Genomic DNA, 24,542 nt, shown 5'->3' on the forward strand with positions numbered 1-24,542 from the left:
CCTGTGATCTCTCAACTACTTTTTACTATATATTGTCAATGATATACAACGTACATTTCAAGGGAAATACATCTACTTTCAACCAATCAATTTATTCACGTAATCTATTAACTATGTCAAAAGACTCACGACCAAGAGTTCAACTAATTTCTTTCTTTCTTCGTCACTCTTCAGTTTTATTGCCGTCTCAAAAAACCTTAAATCCCCGATGGTACGAGGTTTACATCTTCTTCCTACCCCCTACAAATTGTATACTCCATGAATTTAATTTCAACTCTAATTATTAATCCATCCGTTTCATAATAGATTGATGCTTTTATATTATCTTTAATTTTATTAAAAACTGTGTAACCAATCAGATTTTGCAGTCATTTCTATAATTGGTTGAATGATTTTTAAAATATATTTTTAAAATATATTTTTAAATTTACTTTTTAGAAAAAACTAAATTTCTTAATATTTGTGCATCAAAACAAAACATTATGTATTCTGAAACAAATGGAGAATTATTCTTCACTAGGGTCGGTCCGCGTTACGCGCGGAATGTTTTATATTGTTTTATGAACATTTGTATTTTGTTCAGTTGATTTTGGAGTTTTAAATATACAGTTGTTTATGTATATGATATTAGTGTTTTTTAAATAATGTGTATTCGGTCAGTACTATGCGCGAGGTATATACCATTTATTTGTTAGAATATTGTTTTGCTTCCATTTGATTTTGTTGTCATATTTATTAATGGAATATAACAAATAAATGGTGAAGTTCAAAAAATGGAATATGTTATTTTGAAATAATTTTGTGGATATAGTTAAATAAAGAACAGTGTTACTGCCAATTATAAGCTTGAAGAAAAATTTGATCATTCTGAATATGAGACAATCTTTGATGGCTTGTGGTAAAAAGATCAGCTAGGATGAAAAGAATCGCTTCCACACTTTTCGAAAGAGCTCTCTTTTATATAAGATTGCACATCAGATCATATTGACAGATCATCCAAGTAAGAGTACTACTGACATTGTTTATGTTCATAATTTAAAACAAAACCCAAGAGTATTATCTTTCACATAAAAAGTCTGGGTAAATGGAAGAGTTAAAAATTTAATATTTTTAATAGGTTGATTTTTTTTGGTTGTAGTATCATATGTGACAGGCATGTATTGTCTTACATGAATAGTTAGATTAATCAATATTGGGAGTAACTCCAAAAATGATATCTAATCCTATTAAGGAGATTTAAAGAATTATAATGTTTTAAGAACAGGTTTGTAGGGCGCATGTTAAATGTGAAAATTCTTTGAAGAAGAGAAAAAATTCAATTTTTTTAACTCGTAAGAAGGTTCGTTGAAAAATATTGGACTATCATTGTGCGTTTGTTTATTGAAAACATGGTTAGTAATATGTTCATGATTGCTTAATTAACAAAGAGTTAGATAGTGTAAATATTTGTCACACATAGGCTGAGTTAATGCATTCTAATAAGCGACTGTAAATTTATAGTTAACTAGTATTATCTCTTGTTCGGTGGCACGGATCAATTAATTTTACTGTATTAAAAGTTTTTAAATCATAAAACTGATATGATTATCAACATATCAAAATAAATTATTATTTTAATCATACTTTTGTTATCAAAATCACATATTTTTTAAACTCAGATAACACATTGGATCGTAAGCTTAGCACATTGCATAAAAGAATAGATTTCATATAATGTTTTTAATATCGAATGTATGTAAACTGTCATTAAAATCTCTTAAATGAATATTTACCTGTACAATCGTTTTTATATCTGAATTATATATCTGCAAGAAAAAAATCATAGGTAGATTAGTAGAGTTAACAAACTTTAGAATAATATATACATAAACACTTAGTATTTAAATTGGAATATGTTTCCCCTACCGAGCCTCACATATATGATATAATAGAGACTAACAGCACTCTCATTTTTCTAACTCCCTTTTAACCTTTATCATGTTTTGTTTCATAAAAGCTTGATTTTATTTCTTTGTATATAAAAATGTATACATAACTGAGTTTCGTTATTTAAACAGTTTTATATATCAAAATTACAAATGTAAATGTGTTTACCTTTTTCCCCAAGATAAAGATTTTCACATTGAAATCATTTCATGTCTCTGATAGTAGTACTCTGAAAGAAAACTATGACTTTCGATTCATTTGTAAAATCTGATAGAATCTTCAACTTATACTTCTAAAGAAAGAATCATAAAATTTTTTTATTTTTTAAAGAGAAGAATAAAGATCTTTCTCATACTCAAAACTTAAAAAAAAAAAGACAAAGAAGATGAAATAGATAGAGAAGAAGAGGAGAGAAAAATACAGAAAAATTTGAATGAAATGAGATGAAACACTTAATATTGAGAGTTGCTGAATTTTTCAACGTGCTATGATAATAATTAGAGAAAAAACAGAAACTTTTTTTTTCAGTTACTAAACATCTACAATCAAACGAACGTGGTGATACAGATTTGTGTTTTTTTTGTACAATGTTAAATTTAACTTTTTAAAAACAGTTATGATAATTTTTTTTAATTTTTAAGGTTTTAAAAAAAAAATACACATGTTAAATTTTGATTGGTCAAGTGACTTGTGCTTTAGTATAAAAGAGATTACGTTTTGTTAATATATGTTTTTAAAATGGGTGGGATTGGTTGCGTATCCAATTGATCAAGTTTTTATTTATATTGTGTCAAACATGTATTCTCAATTTTTTTATTTTAATTATTGTAATAGATTTACGTTGTGTCTGTTTGATTAATGTACACACAATTTCATCGTCATCGTCTGAAGCGGTTATTGACTGCAAGACATTCACAGACTTATATTGACTCTGTAAACCAAATCGGCAACTCCGTATCCATATGAACGACGAAAGACGGTTGTTTCCTAGAACTACGTGCCAAGCTATCCGCCATTTGGTTCTCCGTTCGAGGAACATGGACGATGTCTGAGTTGAAGAAGCTTCTTCGTAAAAGCTTGATATCTTCCAGATAGGTTTCAAATGTTGGCCATTCTTCTGGTTCCGAAACCATCTTCACCAATTGAGAACAATCCGTTGCAAACGTAACCTGAAACTGTCTTAGATTTTTCATACATTCCATTGCCCAAATCAATGCCTCCACCTCCGAATGAAGAGGAGACAGACACGCCCTTACATTCCTTGCTCCTAATAAACCATCAAAACCTGGTAAGGTACTATATCATCCTTGTCCCGAAAATAGTTCATTCTCTTTCAACTAACCATCTATAAAACACCAGCGTCCTCTAGTGTGTGTGATATATGTTTTGTTTAACATTTCATTTTTTATTTTCCCTTACAAAAGTTGAAGTGCGTGTGATATATGTTTTGTTTAACATTTCATTTTTTATTTTCTTCTCGTGTGATTTTATATCCAAATGACTCTCATATTATATATTTTTAGTGATGACAATTTTATATGATTTTGGCTTTAGAACGTCATTTATTCAGTGCATACAAAAGTAGTAACATAGGTAATCTATTATATAGGTTTTGTGGTTTCATGTAATAGTTGATGTTGCAATTTTTTAATGTTGTCAAGTAACTTGAAAGTTTTGTTATTTTAACTCTGTTATGTTAATTTACAGTTTTGTTTTCTATTTTTATCATAACTTATTATAAACCATTTTTAGTATCTGTTTGGCATCATCTACGGAAATAAAAAATAAAATTAAAAGTGATTTTGAAAATTTTATTGTATTTAAAAAAAATAAAAATATGATATTTTAAAAACTTTCACATTGTTTTTAGGGTAAGCCAAGATTTTTTTTTTTTTGATAACTAAGGGTAAGCCAAGATATCGTTCTCATAGAACCTTCCACGATAATAATATGATATTTTAAAAACTTTTAGTATTCGTTTTCCATTTTCCTAATAGCCTCCGGATAAAGTTTAATTTACTGTTGCGATATTTCAGCAGCCTTAACAGAGGCATGTGGTTTATGATGTTTCTCATGAGGCTATTAGGTGAAAACCTCTCGACTCTGTTCATGGTGAAGCTGACGACCCCTCTATCTTTCTATCGGGAAGCTTTAACCTAGTTAGTGTAAAAACAAGACTTATGATCATAAACCTAGTTTATGATCATTACATAAACATAGTTAGTGTAAAAAAGAATTAGTTGATGTATCTATATTTATTGGGAAATATTTAACCTAAAGTTTATTTTTACATAAATTTAGTTCGTATAATTTTATTGCTTCAGAAAATATGGAAAAAAAAAAATCTAAAAGCACCACTGTTGGTAGGCTGGAGAATCATAAAACAATAGTAAACACAAAAAAAGTTATCTTTGTAATACGATTTATTGGAAGTAAGCAAACACCATGAACATATTGTTTTGACAATGTTTCATTGATTATTATTTAAGATAATAGACTGTATAAGACAAAAACAATAAAAAAGACATTACATATGAGTAAGCCTCAGTTCAAAAGGTATTCTCACGACATCCCATCAGATCGGCCTTATATGACCATGAATTTTAAGTAGCCCAAATGCCAGTATTGTATGACTTGATACCCAAGTCATAAGTAATTGGAATAATTTTTGTAGCTTTTTACTTTTGGTAACCCTTACGTCTGTTAATGGTTTTCTTATAAATTAGATAAGAAGTGTGCATATTTTAAAATGGAATAGGAAATTGTTAAAATAGATAAGAAAAAATAATAATTTAACTTGTTTGTTTATTACAAATTATTTAATTTCAATTATAATTTTTTTTTGTTGCGAGATTATTTTATATTATCTCTTTGTTGGACTATGCGACTATGCAGAGACATATTTTTATTTTCATATTTGTGTTCACAATACTTATAAAATATATTTTTTTTATAGAAAATCAATTTAATGAAAGTTCATAAATATTTAATTTATTCTCAATTATATGTAACATTAATTTTCACTATTTTTATAACAACTTTCACAAATGTAATTATTTTCTTTAACTCTTGATATTTGTTCTAATTTAATTTTGAAAGCAAGGATAATGTAATTTATAAAATTTATAATCGATTGGATTTAACACAAAAACATAGATAATTTATTTTGATAAGTTTAGGTAATTTATAATCATTCTAATCAAAGTTATTAGTTTACTCTTTTTCTTCCTTTTTGATTTAGTATATATGTGGCGTAAATAATTAAAATTAAAATTAAAATATTAAAATATTTAAATATTAAACAAACCTTTAGTGGGTGGGGGAACTTATACAGGAGTGTATGCGTGGAGCCATATGTCGTCGTTTCCTCTCGTTTATTGTAGTGTGGCTGCGTTTGACTTTAAATCTGTGTTGAGTAAAGTTGTTTGTTTTTGATAGTACTAATTTTGTAAAAGTACGATACTGAAAAATGACTTTCTGAGAAACAGAACGTGTGCCGGTTTAGTAGAAAAAACAACAACTCACAGTCTCTTAAATTAGGCAAACTCTTTAGTGCGTGTGGGGTCTCTGTCTGAACCAAGTTAATTTCCGTAACGGCTCCGGATTAAAGAAATCTGAACGAAAATTGTTGTTCGACGGCCACTTTCCCTAAGTTCCGTATACCGTTTTTTTAATTTTTTTAGAGAAGATGTATTTAGACCGTAGTAAACACATAAAACCCATTAAATTCAAGAATTAATGAAGCATTGACTTTTGATTGACCGTGATACGTGTCGGCTTCTCAAAACTCGAATTAGTGACGTGTCCGCCTATTTGGACAGTCTAAGATCGAAGGAAACTCTTATTTGTATATATAGATAGATAAATAGATTACTCCAGCTGTTACATAAATTTGTTATTTGAGAATTTTTATCCTTTTTTATATCCTCTTTTCCTCTCTTTCTACGTCGCATCCGCCGTGGTACTCAACGTCCGAACATCAGATCACAGTTATTGCTCTTAAAGAACAAGAGATCTAGAGATGGTAGTAAAAACGAATGTGTGAGCCGTGAGGACGAGGTGCCTCTCTATTATCCTCTGCGATTTGAATTTGAATCATTCTTAATTAATCATATCATAAGAACGAGATTTCGATTGCAAACAAGACAAAATTCATCTTCTATTATCTTCAATGAATGAGGGAGTTTAGAGTAGCATGTCAATTTCTTACTGGCAATTGCAATGGCAGAGTCTCAAACATCCGAGAGGTAATAGTCCCTTGTATGTAGGAAATGGAGACTCTCAAACAGAAAACGGATGCTCTGTTTTGCTATACAAATAGATGCTCTATCAACATGTGAGTCAGGGGCGGATCTAGGTAGCTTAGGAAGGTGGCAGCTGCCCCCACAAAAGGCTACAAGTAAATGTTTATGCATTAGAAAATGTGAGTTATCTGCAGCTTAGTTGGCCAAATCCTTCTCTTTGCCCCCACTAGGTTTGGGTTCAAAACCTACCTCCCCCTACTTATATGTGCATTTACCTTCTTTTTTGTTTTTTTATGTGTGACATTTTCTTTTCTCCTCACGTTCTTTTCCTTGTTTTTTTGTCAGCAGATCTCTTCGTTCAGTTAAATTTTGTTTTTCACAAATAGTTCCAGTTTTTTTCATTTTATTTTGTTAGTGGGTTCATTATTTTTCTTCTTTCAGTTAAAAAAAATATTTTAGCTGTATTATTTAGTTTATTTTTCTTCCAAATGTTATCTATGCTAAAGATATAAAACACATTTATGTAAAGTATCAAATAATTTTTTTTTTGCCCCCACTCAAAATATTTTCTGGATCCCCTTAGATGCTTTACCCAAATCTAATATTGAAGATTTTCTTAAGCCATGCAGTTTTTTTTTTTGAACACCTTAAGCACTTCCAAAGGGGTTCTTCCCGCCGGAATTCTTAATATATGTGTTATATATATATATATATATATGTATGTATATATTATATATGTATAAGTAATTGTGGAATTTTTGTGGAACCCTATAGATAAGGGTTCTTAAAAGATGGTTTTAAGAATCTCTAAGAACCCTTATTTATGAGTTTCCACGATAATTGTGGATCCCATAATTATTTACACGTATATAATATATACATATATATATACATAATACATATATTAAGAACTCTAATGTGAAGAACTCCCATTGAAGATGATCTAAGTTATGCAGTTTAGAAATCTTTTTAAACAGAATGATGAAACTACACAATCTAAACTATTAAAACTGAAGTACAAATAAATCTTAACCCTAAGTTTTCCTCAATAATTACTATCCAATGCCATTGACCTTATAAATAGCAATTTCCATAAAAATTGTTACGAAATTGTCTAATATTTAGCTACCTAATAAATTTAGAAGATATGCAATCCTTCATTTAATTTAAATCAAAATCAAAAATTCAATTTTGCAATCCATAAAAAAACTATAAAATAGATTAAATTATCAGATTAATTTATTGGTTTATTGAAAATTAAATTAATCAAAATCGTTTAAATTTTTAGAATAATAAAAATAACTCAGTTATATTTAATTAATTAGTCTCTTCTAATTTAATTAGTCCAAGAATGTATGTATTTAATTTTAAACGTTTACACGCACGGGTATTTGTGAAGATCTAGTACTACTTAAATCTGAAAAACTTGGAATCTGAAAAAGGGAGCTTCAGATTACTTCTTTAAATCTGAAAAGGGCCGTACATTGTAGTTTAATTCATTAAACATACTTAAACCAGAAAGATAACCAAATGGCCCATCCTATAGTTTAAATGGGTTAACAAATATATTCAAAACGCCCAATAGAAAGGCCCAATACGAACTGCGACATCTGTAAAAATTAAAAAACCTCTCAAAATCCCTTTCGTCTTAGGAAAAAAATAATTTCCAGCTGCGATTCTTTCACTCCTTGTTAGCTCGATCGAGAGAGAGAGAGAGAGAGAGAGAGATGCCGCTCGGAGAGAGAGGAGGATGGGAGAGCAGCGAGTCCATGTACTGTGGCGTTGAGACTGATTTCTCCGACGATGTTCCTTCTCTTCTCTCCTTCCACATCTCCACCGGCGGATTCGACTATGTCCTTGCTCCTCTGGTTTGTTTCTTTCATTACTATTAGGTACTTCCCTCTGGATTCATCTCTCTCTCTCTCTAAAGGAGTTCCCTTTTTGCTTTACGACTACAGATGAACCCTTCGTATAGGCCGAGCTCGGTGGAAGGGAACGGTTCGGAGACTCAGGTTCTTCCAGTCTCTGGCTCTGACTTAGTCTTGGCACCTTCCCAGTGGAGTAGTCATGTCGTTGGTATGATCCTATTGGCTTTTCTCTATTGTGATGAATGAAGTTGTTTTGATTGATTGGTGCTCGTACATTTTTCATTCTCTAGGAAAGGTTAGTTCGTGGATTGACTTGGATTCTGAAGATGAAGTCTTGAGGATGGACTCAGAAGCCACACTGAAGCAAGACATAGCCTGGGCTACACATCTCTCCTTGCAGGTGCTTTTGTGAATTTGATTGATTGTTGATGAATGAGGAGGAATTGCGCACTGCTAATGTTTGTTGTTTGTTGCAGGCGTGCCTTCTTCCTACTCCTAAAGGGACCTCGTGTGCCAATTATGCTAGATGTGTGAACCAGATCCTACAAGGGCTGGGCAACTTGCAGGTGGTTTATGAGTCTTTTGCTTTCGATTCGGTCAAGCTTTATTTGAGATGAGCGTTTTTCTTTAAAGAGAATTTTTCATTCCAGCTCTAATAGTTTGTTTCTTAAGCTTTATTCTTTTGTTTTGTTTGAAGCTATGGCTGAGGGTTCCACTGGTGAAGTCTGATGGAGATTCGATGGATGCTACCACAGAGGTTCTGGTAAGACGGTGTATCAAAATTGATTCAAACTTTAGATTGTTCTTACTCTTTGTGCCTGATTAGCATTTTGAGACTGCTTGTGTTTTTAGCATTCTAAACCTTTAACTTACAAATGAGTCTTCATGTTTTTTAGGCTTTTTGTTATGTCAGATTGGCTTTAATATGTATTCGCTTCGCTTCTATGCAGAATGATTCCTGGGAACTATGGAATTCGTTTCGTCTTCTTTGTGAGCATGACAGTAAGCTGTCTGTTGCTCTTGATGTTATGTGAGTTGAGAAGAAACTCCTGATTGTTTTTTGTTAATGTGGACTCTAAAAGTTTGTTTCCCCTCTGCAAACATAACACCATTTTCCTTTATGCAGGAGTAACCTACCCTCTGAAAGTTCACTAGGACGCTGGATGGGAGAGTCTGTGAGAGCAGCCATAATAAGCACTGATGTAAGTCCCTCACCTTCTTACCACATTTTAAAAAATCGGTTTTGAAGTTCTGTGAATCACAAAATGCTTCTAATTTGGGCGTGCAGTCTTTCTTAACAAATGCTCGTGGTTATCCTTGCTTGTCAAAACGCCATCAAAAGCTAATAGCAGGATTTTTTGATCATGCTGTCCAGGTAATATATATATTCCATTCTTTGATACGCAGAACACTAAATATAAATGCCAAGAATTTTCACTCTTTATGTGATCAGCTTTTTTTACTGAGTATGTCATTCTGTGATAAGAATCCTCTTTTCATTCATAAATATATGTTGTCTCGTCCTAAGGCTCATTGTCATCAATCTTGTAATTGCAGGTTGTAGTTTCTGGAAAGCTTGTTCATAATCTTCAAAGGGCTTCTGATTCTAACGCTGAAGGTAAATTTTCCGTTTTTTTCTTTCTCCGCTAACACTTAGCTGTTATCCTCAGGGCTTGGTTTATAGTGGTTCAGTTTATAATCGGCATCGTTTATAAGAACATCCGTTCCATGTTTCGAGCTAATGAGTTTGTATATAGTGTTGTCTTTTGACAAGTTCCCATATGTTTTGGTTCTCAGGTACGCAGAGGCATCCCCTGCGGTCATATTTGGATTATGTTGCTTATCTGTTCCAGAAAATGGAACCACTTCCTGAACAAGAACGCATAGAGGTCATTTGTTGGATCCTTTACCTCACCCCTCTATTTCTTTTTCTTTTTATCACCAGAGATGCATGCAGGCAGAACAAAACTTAATTCTTATCTTGTTTTTTTTACAGCTTGGCTACAGGGATTTTTTGCAGGCACCCCTGCAGGTTATTCTCTCTTCATAAGTATAGATTTCTGTTTGTTTACACTAATACCTTACAGTCACTGTCATGAAACTGCTCCATTCTTACTGTAAAGAGCTTCTACTGTGTTTTAAATACAGCCTCTGATGGATAACCTTGAAGCCCAAACCTATGAGACATTTGAGAGAGACTCTATTAAATACATCCAAGTATGTTGCGTATGCTTGTTTTATTTCCTTCACATCTTAAATTTTAACACCTCTATTTTGTGGACGACCCTTCTTCTGTTTTCCCTTCGGTTAGCAGAAGGGAGTAGACCAATGGATGATTTTGTTATACAATTCAATATTATACGAATATCTTGCGTGGTTGCTTCTTATGTCACGCCTAACTTTTGTCTTTTTTTGTTGCCAGTATCAAAGAGCAGTTGCCAAAGCCTTGGTGGACAGGGTCCCTGATGAAAAAGCGTCTGAGTTAACTACTGTACGTTACATGTCAATGTTTTGCTTTCATAGCTTACATGTGGCATTTTCATTTATAAGTTTTTGTTTTTGATACCTTATAAAGTACTTCAATAGCACTAAAGTCATAGTTTGTAGGTCTTGATGGTTGTGGGAGCTGGAAGAGGACCCCTTGTTAGGGCATCGTTGCAGGTAAAAACTTATGATGCAACTCCACGCTGATCACAATGAGACACTGTTTATTAATCAATTGTCTTCATTGGTTTTTCATCGGTTTCACAGGCAGCTGAAGAAACTGATCGCAAGTTGAAAGTTTATGCGGTCGAAAAGAATCCTAATGCAGTTGTAACTCTCCATGTGAGTTGGTCAGCAACCGAGTCAGTTGTAACACTGCTAAGTTTTATGTTTGTTTCTTTCGGACGTGCGCAGCGGTTTTATTAACTCAGAGAGCATCTTTATCCTTTCGGACAGAATTTGGTTAAGATGGAAGGGTGGGAAGGCATGGTTACGATAATATCATGCGACATGCGTTTTTGGACTGCTCCTGAAAAAGCTGATATATTGGTCAGTATGTACAGGTTTTGGCAGCTATTAGGCATACCGACATTATACAGTTCATCTAATTCTCGTTTGCCTCTGTTCTTCAGGTTAGTGAACTGTTGGGTTCTTTTGGGGACAATGAGCTCTCTCCAGAGTGTCTTGATGGAGCCCAAAGGTTTCTGAAGCCAGATGGAATTTCGATACCATCCTCGTATGTGTACTCCTTCGCTAAGTTGAATTTCCATTAAAAAACTATGCTCTTATAGCTCTGCTAGTACAGTTTTAAAGCTTGAAGTATATTACATTCGTTCTTCTGTTTCTCTAACTCGAGTATCATCATCGTTACTTTTGTAGGTATACAAGTTTCATACAACCTGTAACAGCTTCGAAGCTTTACAATGACGTAGGTCCATTCTTCTGTGTACTCTTTCTCACAAGAATTTTCAGTTCAACTTAGTATTTTACACTAATTGTGGCAGGTTAAGGCCCATAAAGATCTTGCGCACTTTGAAACTCCTTATGTCGTCAAACTGCACAGTGTAGCTAGACTTGCTCCTTCTCAACCTGTGAGTGTCTCTCTGTCTTCAGGATTGGCTAGTAGTAGCTTAAGGCGTTCTCTTTGAGTACATATATGCATGTCTTGCAGATCTTTCGATCTCATGTATTTTGTTTTGATTTTAATTAGGTTTTCACCTTTGCTCATCCAAACTTCTCAACAAAAGCCAACAACCAACGCTACAAAAAGCTTCGTTTCAATCTACCAAGCGACGCTGGCTCAGCCTTGGTGCATGGTACAAGGCTACAAGCTTTTCTAGTCTTTTGTCAGCTAAAGTGGGAATTATTATCTCCGTTTTTTCTATTCTGATGTGATCATACAACATAAACAGGATTCGCTGGCTATTTTGATTCCGTCCTGTATAAAGATGTCCATCTTGGGATCGAGCCTACAACAGAAACACCAAACATGTTCAGCTGGTAATGGCTTAATGTTTTGAGTAAGACATTCAGGCAGTTCAAACTACCTCTTGCTTTAAAGAAGAAAAAAGAAAACCTATTTAATATGGTGTTCTTACTGGCAGGTTCCCCATCTTTTTCCCATTGAGGAAGCCTGTGGAGGTTCACCCAAATTCTCCATTTGAAGTACACTTTTGGAGGTGTTGTGGTTCGACGAAGGTACACAAATTGTTAAAACCACAATTACTACACAGCTATTCTTCCATCGTCCTGGGAACCATTATTGATTTTGTGATATTCGGGTTCAGGTTTGGTATGAATGGTCGGTGTCTTCGCCAGCTCCATCTCCGATGCACAACACCAATGGCCGTTCCCACTGGGTAGGCCTTTAGGATCAGAGGATACTGAGACGAGTCTTGGACTGATGATGAAGTGATGTAATTTCATTGTGCTGTATTTTTATGTCGAATGAAAGACTACAAGTTAATCAAATCTCTTTTGACATTATGACAAAAGACCAAGTGTTGCAAGTACATCAAATCTCCTTTGACCACCTTACGACAAAAGATGAAAGTTTACAAGTGAATCAAATGTCTTTTGACCTTATGACAAAAGGCCTAAGTGATCAAATCTCTTTTGAACTTATGACTAAAATCTAATTCACAAGTAAGTCAAATCTTTCATTAAAATTTAATTTTTGAAGAAAATATACAAAATGAAGAAACGTATTAACTCATAGTATTTATTACAAATATGATCCAAATTTTAAGAGTGGATACATTGACAAATGTAAATCAAATTAAAAAGAATTAAACCCCAACAACGTATTAACAATCATCGTTTACCACATTGGAACCGTAATATTTACCCACTAAAACCATGTTGTATTCTTGTATAAAAACACACCAGACCCAAAACTGTAAGCACCTTATTAACAATTCATAGCAAAAAAAAATTACCTGAACGAGTACTCACATGCACATACACACCCACATAATCTCTCCCTCTCTCTGTAACACAAGCACACAAAAGCCTTCTTTCAGCTTACTGGATTACTCAGCTGGGTGTTCCGGTCTCAGTAGTCGCAGCTTCCTCTATTTCTGGAATGGGGCTGTTTCCACGTTCACTAGACGAGCTGCTGCTGTTAACCACTTCACTGGTTTCAATCAATGAAGGAGGGTCTGTGACCAGTAGAGCGGGAACAGGATGAAGAAGTGGATTATCCTCTGAATGCTTCGGTTTGTTCAGCGCGTTACAGTGAGGGCAATAATACGTAATGTATGCGAAGTCCTCTTTCCTAGCAAGCCCTGCACAATTATCAAAAACATATTGCAAAACCAACATATAGTCACTGATTCAAGTAAAGAATGATGCTTAGAGATTCATTTACCGTTGTGCATATGACAGTTTTCACAAATGATTGCAAATGACTGTGTAGGGTCTTCGCCTACAAGGAGAGCCGCGATGCGTGAGATCCAACTGCCATCGGGAGCCGCATATCCCTGAGGACTGTAATGCGTGAGATCCATCTGCTGGTTTTGCTCTGACGTGCCGAGTAATCTCTCGCTTGCCCCAGAATGGCGAGACTCATCATCAGAATGATGTGTTGAAGTGCTTGCAGAACTGTGGGGTCTAGTATTCGGATGTCTTCGATTCCTCAGCCCTCGTGATTGGTTGACCTCCATGTCATTACTCTTTCCCCAAGCCGGATCGACTTGGGATTCATCTCCTAACACCACTTTTAAGCCTAAGTCAGCACCTAATTTGGATGCCAGGACAGTTGCAGCTGCTGCTTTTGCAGCGGGATCGGGGTCATATCTCTGCATCAAAAAGGCCCATGTTAGCACCAGATGTAGCTGCAGTAGTAAGCTATCAAAGACCTCAAGTCACCGTGACAAGCATTCTTACGCCTTGCTATCAATTATTTGAACATACTAACTGCACCAATATCCCACGCATACAATAATTACTTTCAAAACAAGTATTGTTTTCTTATGGGATGCTTGTCACCGTGGTAATAAATAATACAACAAACTTTGAAGTTTGAACACATAGTAATATAAGCACTCAAAGCATCAGTACTTGAACAAAGTAATACGAGCAAGAAAGAAACGGCAAACAAAAATATCAGAAAGAAGGGCAGTGATAAAACAGAAGAATCCTAATACAATCCAAGATGCTAGAGGCCACACACAAAATTCTATTCGTTCAAGTCTACTACACTGACCTCAATAAGTTGTTGGGTGATGTAAAAATTGGTCCTTTCTTTAAGCTCATTGATTTTATCCAACCTCTCTGCTCGAAGCTTTTCCAAGGTCCTTTGATCTCTGCGATCAACTATACAACCAGTTTTACACAGAGAAACATCGAAGCTACTAGGATAAAATACAAAAGCATGTCAACACACAAAACTTACACATCTTTGAGAAGCTGACGATGGAGGAATAAGCAAGAGCAGAGAGAGCAGGTAATAGAAACATTGGCAAGATCCGGAAACTCCTCATCTTCCAATCCAAGCCCTTAGTTCTGGTTGTCATGATCGCATAACCCACTGCAACTATCTGAAAGGAATCACATATGGAGCTTCAAACAAACAATTACGAATCCAAGGCTACTAATGATCAATACGTATATTTTCTTAATCAATCTGGAAGCAAAATGATTTTTATATATACATATCAACCACTTAAATTTTGGAAGCCGAAGAGAGAATAATGTTTCATCTTTGTAACACACAGGACGACTCAGCCTATTCACCAACCTAAATGGAAATGTTTTTCACCACACATTAACTAAAAACATCAAATTCAAAATCCATAGTGCTGACCTCAGAGATGAGGGAGGAAAGGACGAGGTTTCTAGTGAGTTTCCTCCATGTGATCGACCTTCGCTTGATCCTGGATACAACGTTTGCTTCCTCCTTTGAGATGTACTCAAGCCTCTTCTCCAAATCGTCTCCTTTGTCTCTAAACATCGCGTTCCAAATACGCGAGAAGAATCCATTTTGTTTCTTCTTCTTCACGCTATCATCGGAGGTTGCGGTGGCAACGGGGGAATCATTCTGATCACGTGTCTCAGCCACCGCTCCTTCCTGCTCCTGCGCCATATCCTTTATTACCTTATTGATCTGGACTTTCTCTTCAGAGACGAACGATTTGAATATTATCTCGAAGTCATCAGCTTCATCATCATCATCTCTCTCGAGCCAAAGGAGAAGAGGGAGGAACACGAGATCCACCGGTAAAGCCACGTCAAACATTAACGCACGTGATCCCTCCGTGCTTCTATACCTCGACTATTGGGCCCAGTTCTTCTTGCCCATTCTCTTCCAACTCTATTGGGCCCAGTTTCCACCGATCGAACCTTTCATAATTTTTTTTTTTTTTCTTTACGTTTCTGATTTTGGTAAGCACAATTTACTTGTTGTTATTACCGAAGGAAAAAAAAAAAAGTTGTTTTGTCAGTATGTGACACACCCAGTGGGACTCGAACCCACAATCGCTTGATTAGAAGTCAAGCGCCTTATCCATTAGGCCATGGGTGCTTGTTATTATTCCACTACAAGAAAAGGATTATAGATTTGAAACACACCATAAACTAAGCCTGGAGGTAGTGTAATGCATTTTTGTGGTTTCATCAGATCTTGAGCTCATCAGTGCTGCTTCTCTCTTTCTTGCATCAAGTTGGTTTCTACTCGTAGCCTGATATTGTCCGGTTCATACAGAGAGGTTGGTAAATGGAGAAGTGTAGTAGGAGAGGAAAATCATGTGGGAACAGATATTGAAAACAAATGCCTCAACACATGCAACATAAAATATAGGTTGGACGCCAACTCCTAATCGTTTTATTCAATTCTTAACATCTCATGAAGTCCAGTATAGAAGAAGAAAAAAGGAGGACACACATGCAAAACAAGAACAACAAACTGCATGCTAAACAAAGCAAGTTCAACAAATACAATGATACAAGTATACCCTCACAAATAAGCATCTAAAGGAACACATGTAACTAGTTGTTAAACCATATTTAGCACTAAAAATGACTGCAAGCATTAGTCTAGATTGTTTATCCAGTCCATTATGAGGAAATTGTCCAGCTGTAAGTCTTCTACTGAATATATTGATTCTGCAGTTGCGTCCACTGGGAGATAATGTTCATTGGCAGAAGACGCATCAGAGGAAGCAGGAACATGAGATGGAACCTGATATGTTGCCGGGACCGTGGTGGTCGGCGAAGAAGGGGCAGACGCAACTGATAAAGCATAGTCTGTTGCTATTGTCTGTATGTCATGCTTGGACAGAGGCCGGACAGAACCTTCAGGAAGTTGAGGCTTTTTATCATTTGGAAAGTTGAAAACTCCTTTCTCACCCTTAATGCAAAACAAAGCAGAGTCATAGGCTCGAGCTGCCTTCTCTGGAGCATCATATGAGCCTAGCCATATTCGTCTTCCAGTCCTTGGAACTCTGATCTCAGACACCCACTTGCCCCAGGACCTCTTCCGGACACCCCTATAGCATTTCAATCTTTGATCTTCTTCAAGTGAAGAGCTAAGAAGAGGAGATTTAGGAGTAGAGGGTGGCATCATATCCACAATAGATGCAGATCTTCCAGGTTTATGCACAAGTATAGAGACTGTACAAACTGAAAAGTAAGGGTATACTGTATAGCAAGCAAAGAGAACATTTGGAGCAGGTGGAGATGAAATGGAGAGGCACGCCAAGTTTGTTAACACCACGTGGCATTGAAGAAACTGCTGTTGTGACAGGATAGTAGAGTTCTATCCGAGGAATCGACTGACAAAGTAAAAGACAATTTACTTTGTCAAAGCATACGTTTCTTTAAAAGAGAGACACTGCAGAAAAAAAGTAAAAAAAAAGGAGGGGAAGAACCTACAGGTTGTTACAATTCAAATGACCGTTTCTTTATAACTTGAGACACGCGTAAGAACCACCACAGATTCGGAAGTTATTATGCGATCAATCCAAAACTAGCTAAAATTTCAGTTTCTGCATATGCTAACCAGAAAATCGGTAAAAGCATTAAATGTAGACTGACACCTTTTGATGGAAACATTTGATCCAAGTCATAAGAGCGTTAAGAAAATATCTCAAGTGGAAGCCTGAGCTACTTCTTGTATTCCAAGCCTAACAACAATGAAATGGAAACTGTATAAATGGGAAAGAGCCAAAAAGGTAAGATGGCATGCAAATCTTCTGAGGTTAGAAACATTAACTAGATCATATAATCTTAATTCTGAAATTATGTACTAACTAAAGCTGTAAGCATAATCTTCTACTGTTACCTAGATGGACCACAAAGGAACGGTTGATGATCGTCATACATAGCACACTGATCTCCATCAGCAAACTGCTTAAAGACAGGTACGCATAAAAGAAATATCAGCTAGTTATGGAAAACTCTACTGAAATACTCATTATATTGAAAAAAAAAAGGGATATAGACATGATTCTTCATTATAGGACTATTCTACTTTTGCTACCTTTCTCTGTTTTGACGCATAGGCTTGGCCTTCAATTTCAGCAAATACCTTAACACAACACGCAAGAATGCTTCCGGTAAAATTTAGGACACAAACGCAAGTTCATGTCTCTTCTTAAAGGATCTAAGAATGGAATCAAGTGCCTTCTCACAAACCCCTTCACAGTGCAAAAAAGAAGTAGAGAGATAATCTCACACAATCTACAAAAAGCAGACAATCTCACAAGTAGCAAATAAACCTTTTAATATGGATAAAAAAAATTATCTTCAAAGAGATTGGAAGGATTTTGTCACTCCAAACACTTTAAAGAATCTGAAACTGTTTGCTTCTCGATTTGAAGCTGGAAAACTTCAGAGAACTCCTTAAGTAAAGACTCATGAGCTACATCTATCAACCTCAAATCACCGACCTTTCCTTGTTCTCCATCTCCAAGCAACCCCTTTATGCTCCCAACTTGCCTGTCTCTAATCCCACATGGAACTATCGAGTTAAACGGTGAGAGCCAGACCATGATACGTTATCCATTTCGACACACGGATACCCATGGCCGCCACCTTTTGGTTGCCTACAACAACAAAATCAAACCAAAGGAGATCAAAAACTACACTACAAAACTAAAAAAAGACAATGTAGAGATTTGAGACATTACCAACCCAAACACCAGTCAACCAACCATCAAGACGTGAAGCTCTGATGGAGAAAGCTGAGGTACCAATGAAGATCCATCTCGTGGTTCCTAAGGTTGATTATAGGATACATGACTAGCTACATTGTTCAAAACATATCACATTCTTCTTTAGCTTCAACAACTCATAATTCATAAAGAAGTGTATTGGTGAGATTAGTTGTTACCTGACCAGGGCCATGGTACGTGACTTCGCCACCACGCTCGGTTCGATACACATCGAAAGGAGCGTCCTGTACGTCGAAATTGAGATAATCCTCTGAGCTGCCAGTTCCCATTGTGTAGACAGGAGAGTGCTGTAATAGAATCAGAGTGTCTGGACAGTCTTGGTTTCTATCAAGCAATATTTTTTTTCTCCTCGACAAGGCTTTTCTGCCATGTCCAAGCTTTCTTGTATGGAACCAATTGGTCGTAGAGATCGAAACAAAAGGTTTATGGTGATTGCACAGAAGGTGTTCGTGACAATGCCTCAAACGAAAAAGAGGAAGTGAGTTGAAAAGATGGAAACTTTACTTTCTTGGATTTACATGATTGGCTGCGTTTAAGATCTTGACAGATCTGGGAACTCTGTTTCTGTTGGCGTTAGTACGAGGGTGATAATGGAGACCAGAGAGTAGTGTTTCTACTCGATGGAACGACTCCATAACACTCAGATTTGTAACAAGCTGGATATTAGTTGGAGTTGTTTTTTTATAACTTTTAACCAATTAAAACCCATTAAAAGAGAGTGGCTTTATATACTTATTTGTTCGGAGCTTCTTCTTCTTCACTGAGTTCCGTGTTCAGGGACTGTAAAGCTGTAGACTTTACAAAGGAATATGCTGTTTTTTTTTTCTGGGTTTCTTCGTTGAAGAGAATGTGTACAATGTTGGGTTTGATTCTTGTCCTTGATGAGAGAGAGAGTAGGAGTCTTAAGCCACATGAGCATTTGATCACACATTGGTCTTATGCCACTGTCTATCATTCGGTTCCTGGTAAGAGAACGAAGGGCTTTGGAGATTAGGTTTAAATGTAATAAATTAAGTAGTTTGGGGGTGAAATACAAATCAGTGTGGGGTCAAAAGTATAAGAAAATGAAGTTCTTACGGTAAAAAAAAAAAAAAAGCCTGTCAGACAACCATGCGACCACCCTAGGAGGTCAAGCCAGTCTAGGTAGCGATCCTCTACAGCTAAGAGAGTCCGAGGACAATCGCAGGCCGTTAATCACACTCAAATCGCACAGCCATGATTCATCAACCAGGGTTTGGGGACTGTCTCCTTAGAAATCAAGGATACAGAGGTACGAGCCTATAGAACAGATCCTGTTCAAGTAAGGTCGTGACCAATGATGCTTTCTAGACATATATAAACAAGCTATAGATTTTCTGTCTCTCCGATGTGGGACTTTTATCTCCCAACTTTCTTGTGACACGTGTAGTTAATTATTAGTTAAACTGTTTTTTTTCTTTTTAACTGTTATAAAGACAGTGGCTTTATCTATGGTTTGGTCCATCATCATCCAATTGGGGTCGTCTTAACTTTCTGGGCGAATACTTAATTGTTCGGAGTTTCTTCTTCTTCACTGAGTTCAGTGTTCAGGGACTGTAAAGGTGTAGACTTTACAAAGAAATATGCTGGTTTGTCTGGGTTTCCTCGTGGATGATTATGTTTTAGTATTTGACAGTGGTGGGTTTGATTCATGTCCTTGATGAGCTCGTCATTAGTCTTATGCCACTGCTTATCTTATCATACGATGAGATTTGTTCCTAGTGAGGGTAAGAAGGATAATAAGAGAAGAAGAAGCTGGTGGCAGAGGTTTTTCTTTGATGATGATGATGTGAATTGGCTTGGTTTGAGGGATGACGACATTGTTGATGAGATGTCTGATGAAGAGAAGTTGGAGACTTGGAAGAGACGAGCAGATGCCCATTGTGAAGTTACGAGACTCTGCTGGTCGTGAGGGAAGTGACGACCAATCAGATTCAGAGCTTGATGAATTAACTGGTCCTCAGAAAGGGTTGGTTAAAATGTTGAGGGTATGATATGGTTTTAGGAGTAGAAGAGGATGATATTCTATACGAAGAAGACAAGACCGTGTTTTTGCTTATGCATCTTCGAAATCGGTGAGTTGTGTGATAATCTCACTATGCAACATCTTTGCAGTTGTAGCATATGTGTCTTAATTACATGTGTTGTTGAGTCTACTGTTGAAGACTGATCAATGCTCATTGACATTGTAACTCTCTTTGCAGGCAATTTTTTTTAGCGATATTGATCGTCATACCATGGGCACTGGACTTTCTAGCCCATGATTATGTATGTACTCATGCCCTTTTTGGACTGGTGATTTCTTCATTTACTACAGTCAAGTCCCTAGATTATTTCTCCATTTGCATTGTGTTAGTTCTCAGTTTGATTGTTTGGTACGTGCCTTTGCTTATAGATATGTAAAGACTGTACCACTTGCTGCCAAGACGCTTGATGTGAGACGCAGTCAGAAGCGTCTCCACCTCTTTCTGATGATGATTTATGGTGGGAGTTGCGGGGTATAGCGTAAGATACAACTCCACAGTTTTAGTTTCTTTTGATGTGTAAGTGTTGAAAACTCATCTTGATCTATATGAGACAGCCTCGCTATTGTTGTTTTCGGGTGCGAGAAGAGTGGGAGATTAGAGAACCGGAAAGCATTTGCCAACATATGGTCTGATATGGTGTTTGGGATCTCGCTCTTTTGTTATTTTGTATGCCAAACAGAGTAAAGTAAGCTTCTGTTTCCAACCTATAATGACATTTTAAATTCCATGTCAAGCTACTAGCTGTTAAGCCTACTTTGTTCACATGTGCTGTTTTTCGATAAACCCTTTTCAGGTAGCCTTGTTAAAAGTTTACAGGATATCAGACACGGGGAAAGCATTTCTCATCATCCTTGTCACCGACATTTTCTTGGGGTAAATATAATGTCCTATTCTTTGCTTTAGTTAAGAGCACAACCACCAAAAATGAAGCTCGTAACAAGTGTTAAAAAAAAAACCAAAAATGTTAATAGTTCTAGTAACCTTTTCATTAGAGATAAGAATGGCTCTATTGACAACCAGTTTATGTGTAGAGAAGGTATATAACTTAATGCTTCTTCTTGTAGGTACCAATTCTGAATCTGGAGTGGGAGACATTGTTAGAATTAATAATGGAACATTATGGTCTTGCAGTTGAGCAATCTACTATAACAGATTTACACCATTTTAAACCAAGTCAAGTACATATAAGATTTACGTATAGATGCTGCATAGATCATCCATGATATGCATAAGCTAATGATAAAACATACTACTATACTAGGTAGCATTTTGTTACTAAGCATAGCATATTCACCATTACTTTACTAGACTTCTTAAGAGATGATACTGTAGCTTCCTTCCTCAATTTAGCATGGCGGATTTCAAGGGCCAGTTACAAGTTAAAACCTATAATAAGCATCATCTTGTATGATTTAATTGTATCATTAGTATACACCATTTGCTATGATAATAGTCAAAATCTGAAGCAGACAAATCCCAAAAGCACACAAAATAGTGTCTGAAATTAAAAGCATATTTGTAATGGTGAATATGCATTAAATTTGATTCGATCCGATATTTGCTTTGCTTCGATCCAAAAAATCCGGATATCCGTAAAGTTTCGAAGAAAAGCAAATATTAAAAATTAATATTCGTTAAAAACAAAGCAAATCACAAATATTAAAATTTTAAGAACCGAATATCCGCTCCAACAACTATATAAATACATATATAAATATATTGATTAAATATAGAGTTTTAAATATATAAGTTTATATAATTGTTATTTTAACGTATGATTTAATAAATTTTATCACATTATTACTTATAAAAATATTAAAATAAAAATAAAAAAATTATGATATCTATAACTTTTTCTTAAGTTTGTCTTTCTTATAACTAGTTTCAAAATTTACAAACATATAATTTGACTAATTCTTTTATTTTTTATTTTATATATCGTGTAAATATTGTAAAAAACAAATTTATTCCGATTTTTCTAGATTATTTGTATTAACTAAAACGAAAGGATATATCCGTAAGTTTTCTTAAATATCTACAAATATATACATATTTTCTGGATATCCGCAAATATATGATCTATGCCCAGCCCTACTTGTCCAAGCAGAAAATGTCTCCTTTGTTTTCTACTGCACTTAAAACAAGAAATTGTAAAGTGAAAACATGACAAAATAAGGAAAAAATAGAGAGGAATGTCTGACTTATCTGGCAGTCAGCAATTCCATGTGAGACCATTACTAGCAGCCTTTGACCGAATCCTAGCCCTTCAAAGGCTTACGCAACATTTTAGTTGCATAAACAGAACTTTAATTTTTGACTAGGAAAGTTGACCAAAAAAAAAAAAATTTGACTAGGAAAATATTTTTTATATTTATTACGCCATCATAATTATCAAACCATGCACGATGTTCTGAATATTATGCGTCATAACTATTGTTAAATCCTAAAAGTAAAGATTAAAATGCATTAGTTGACTATGATTCTATAAAAACCTCTTGAGAGGTATATAGTTGGTTTGATAGAAGAGAACACAGCTCATCTTCTTCTTTCATCCGCCAAGATCGGATCCTATCCATCTCTCCTCCACCACCTTATCTCAACAAGTTAACACAATCCCACCAAACAAATAACAAAAACATTTTTTTATTCTTTTCTTAGACAGAGAGGGAGATTTTGGGGGCTTGTGTTCTTCTCCTTCTCTTCATTGAAAGTTGTCTTTTATTTTTATATTTCTTGTTGGATTTTGTTTGGTTAGATGGGTAATGTAACATCAAATGTGGCGGCCAAGTTAGCCTTCTTCCCACCTGAGCCGGCTACATACACCGTAACGAATGATGAAGAGACCGGGAATCTGATCTTCTCAGGAGTCTCGCCTGACATGAACATGGAAGTCCATCAGCTCAGCACAAAGTCAGGCAACAGAGTTGTGGCCACGTTCTGGAGACACCCTTTTGCTAGATTCACGCTTCTCTATTCTCATGGCAATGCCGCTGATCTTGGCCAAATGGTCGAGCTCTTCATCGAGCTACGTGCTCATCTCCGTGTCAACATCATGAGGTATATAATAATACACATTAGAAATCTAAAACCTTATAATGTTGTTGTTAGATTCTTGCAATTAATTTTATTTTGTGTTTTTTAAACAGTTATGACTATTCAGGGTATGGAGCTTCAACAGGAAAGGTAAAAAACAAAGAGAAATCATTCAAAATTCCGAAGGTTTAATGTGATTTTCATATGTTTGTTTGTTTTTTTTTTTTGGTGGTATAGCCGTCAGAGTTCAACACATATCATGACATTGAGGCAGTGTACAATTGCTTGAGAGGCGATTATGGGATCAAGCAAGAGGAGGTGATTCTGTACGGACAGTCTGTAGGAAGCGGGCCAACGCTGCACATGGCTTCAAGATTGAAGAGGCTGAGAGGAGTTGTTCTTCACAGCGCCATTCTCTCTGGCATTAGAGTCCTGTATCCTGTCAAAATGACACTCTGGTTCGATATTTACAAAGTAAGTAAACACACACAGACAAAGAGGTTTCTTCATACTATATGGTTCTGTCTTTAATGTGTTTGTTCTGAATGTCTTTACTGCAGAACATAGACAAGATACGCCATGTCAACTCTCAAGTTCTTGTCATACATGTACGTAAAGCTCTATCAAGTCTGCCTTCACTATTCATTCTGTTGATTGATTTATTCTGATTTGACCTGCAGGGAACAAATGATGAGATTGTGGATTTGTCTCATGGGAAGCGGTTGTGGGAGCTGGCCAAGGAGAAGTATGATCCGTTATGGGTGAAAGGAGGAGGGCATTGCAACCTCGAGACTTATCCTGAGTACATTCAGCACCTGCGCAAGTTCATAAACGCAATGGAGAAACTCTCTCTAACCAACCCACCATCAAAACAACTAGCCAACGAGCCTAGTATCACTGAAACTAAACATAACCGGTGCTTGAGATTTCGGAAAAAGTAGGATGGGTTAGTGGCATAATCAGAAGGCAGTTGGTAGATTCCTTCCTTTGCATTCGCATGTGCTTTCAACTCAGAACACTCAGAAGCTGCTCAAATGGGATCTCTTCAGAGTTCAGACTCAAAAACCTTGTGCAGAGTCATTTCCTCAGTGTGATAAAGAAACAATGCTAAAACACTGGCTCACAGACAATGGCGATCATCTAGGGATGTATTTACTGTAGAATGTAGCTCTCTGTTCTTGGATATTCCTGTAAAAAACATGTATTGTTGTAACACTAAGTTTGGGGGATTGTAAAACATCATTGCTTGTGGGAGGAGGTAACAGAGAA

At 35.7% G+C, this 24,542-nt stretch overlaps 4 protein-coding genes, 2 non-coding genes and 1 pseudogene across 6 annotated transcripts; 2 read left to right on the plus strand and 5 right to left on the minus strand.

The window, feature by feature from the left end:
- Window positions 1-7,801: 7,801 nt before the first annotated feature.
- LOC106390035 (protein arginine N-methyltransferase 1.5-like) lies at window positions 7,802-12,508 on the plus strand. The gene is made up of 23 exons (XM_048750466.1): window positions 7,802-8,038; window positions 8,129-8,246; window positions 8,329-8,438; window positions 8,515-8,604; window positions 8,736-8,801; window positions 8,989-9,068; window positions 9,165-9,240; window positions 9,327-9,413; window positions 9,596-9,656; window positions 9,836-9,927; window positions 10,035-10,070; window positions 10,187-10,255; window positions 10,461-10,529; window positions 10,646-10,699; window positions 10,790-10,864; window positions 10,979-11,071; window positions 11,155-11,258; window positions 11,402-11,450; window positions 11,527-11,613; window positions 11,733-11,838; window positions 11,935-12,022; window positions 12,127-12,220; window positions 12,310-12,508. The coding sequence occupies exons 1-23, from the start codon at window positions 7,898-7,900 to the stop codon at window positions 12,391-12,393; spliced, it is 1,929 nt and encodes a 642-aa protein (XP_048606423.1). The 5' UTR covers window positions 7,802-7,897; the 3' UTR covers window positions 12,394-12,508.
- A 202-nt stretch (window positions 12,509-12,710) lies between these two features.
- LOC106390034 (uncharacterized protein At2g24330) lies at window positions 12,711-15,275 on the minus strand. Its single transcript, XM_013830407.3, has 5 exons — window positions 14,829-15,275; window positions 14,418-14,562; window positions 14,229-14,338; window positions 13,392-13,821; window positions 12,711-13,308 (listed from the first exon to the last, which is right to left on the minus strand). Exons 1-5 carry the CDS (start codon window positions 15,258-15,260, stop codon window positions 13,058-13,060), a joined length of 1,368 nt encoding a protein of 455 aa, XP_013685861.3. The 5' UTR covers window positions 15,261-15,275; the 3' UTR covers window positions 12,711-13,057.
- A 197-nt stretch (window positions 15,276-15,472) lies between these two features.
- On the minus strand, window positions 15,473-15,545 carry TRNAR-UCU. The gene has a single exon. It is a non-coding gene; the product is annotated as a tRNA-Arg (tRNA).
- Window positions 15,546-15,910: 365 nt separating this feature from the next.
- On the minus strand, window positions 15,911-16,586 carry LOC106390032 (ethylene-responsive transcription factor ERF015). The gene has a single exon (XM_013830406.3). The coding sequence runs from the start codon at window positions 16,584-16,586 to the stop codon at window positions 16,053-16,055; it is 534 nt and encodes a 177-aa protein (XP_013685860.1). The 3' UTR covers window positions 15,911-16,052.
- Window positions 15,911-18,830, minus strand: LOC106390033 (annotated as a pseudogene).
- Window positions 18,831-19,289: 459 nt separating this feature from the next.
- Window positions 19,290-19,505, minus strand: LOC125584969. The gene has a single exon (XR_007321862.1). It is a non-coding gene; the product is annotated as a small nucleolar RNA U3 (small nucleolar RNA).
- LOC106390031 (alpha/beta hydrolase domain-containing protein 17C-like) lies at window positions 19,481-24,510 on the plus strand. Its single transcript, XM_013830400.3, has 10 exons — window positions 19,481-20,288; window positions 20,418-20,481; window positions 20,609-20,718; window positions 20,795-20,925; window positions 21,034-21,113; window positions 21,305-23,297; window positions 23,387-23,423; window positions 23,511-23,747; window positions 23,834-23,881; window positions 23,954-24,510. Exons 6-10 carry the CDS (start codon window positions 22,996-22,998, stop codon window positions 24,212-24,214), a joined length of 885 nt encoding a protein of 294 aa, XP_013685854.1. The 5' UTR covers window positions 19,481-20,288; window positions 20,418-20,481; window positions 20,609-20,718; window positions 20,795-20,925; window positions 21,034-21,113; window positions 21,305-22,995; the 3' UTR covers window positions 24,215-24,510.
- The last annotated feature ends 32 nt before the right edge of the window (window positions 24,511-24,542 follow it).

This window comes from Brassica napus, chromosome C3, assembly GCF_020379485.1.
Source record: "Brassica napus cultivar Da-Ae chromosome C3, Da-Ae, whole genome shotgun sequence".
NCBI lineage: Eukaryota > Viridiplantae > Streptophyta > Magnoliopsida > Brassicales > Brassicaceae > Brassica > Brassica napus.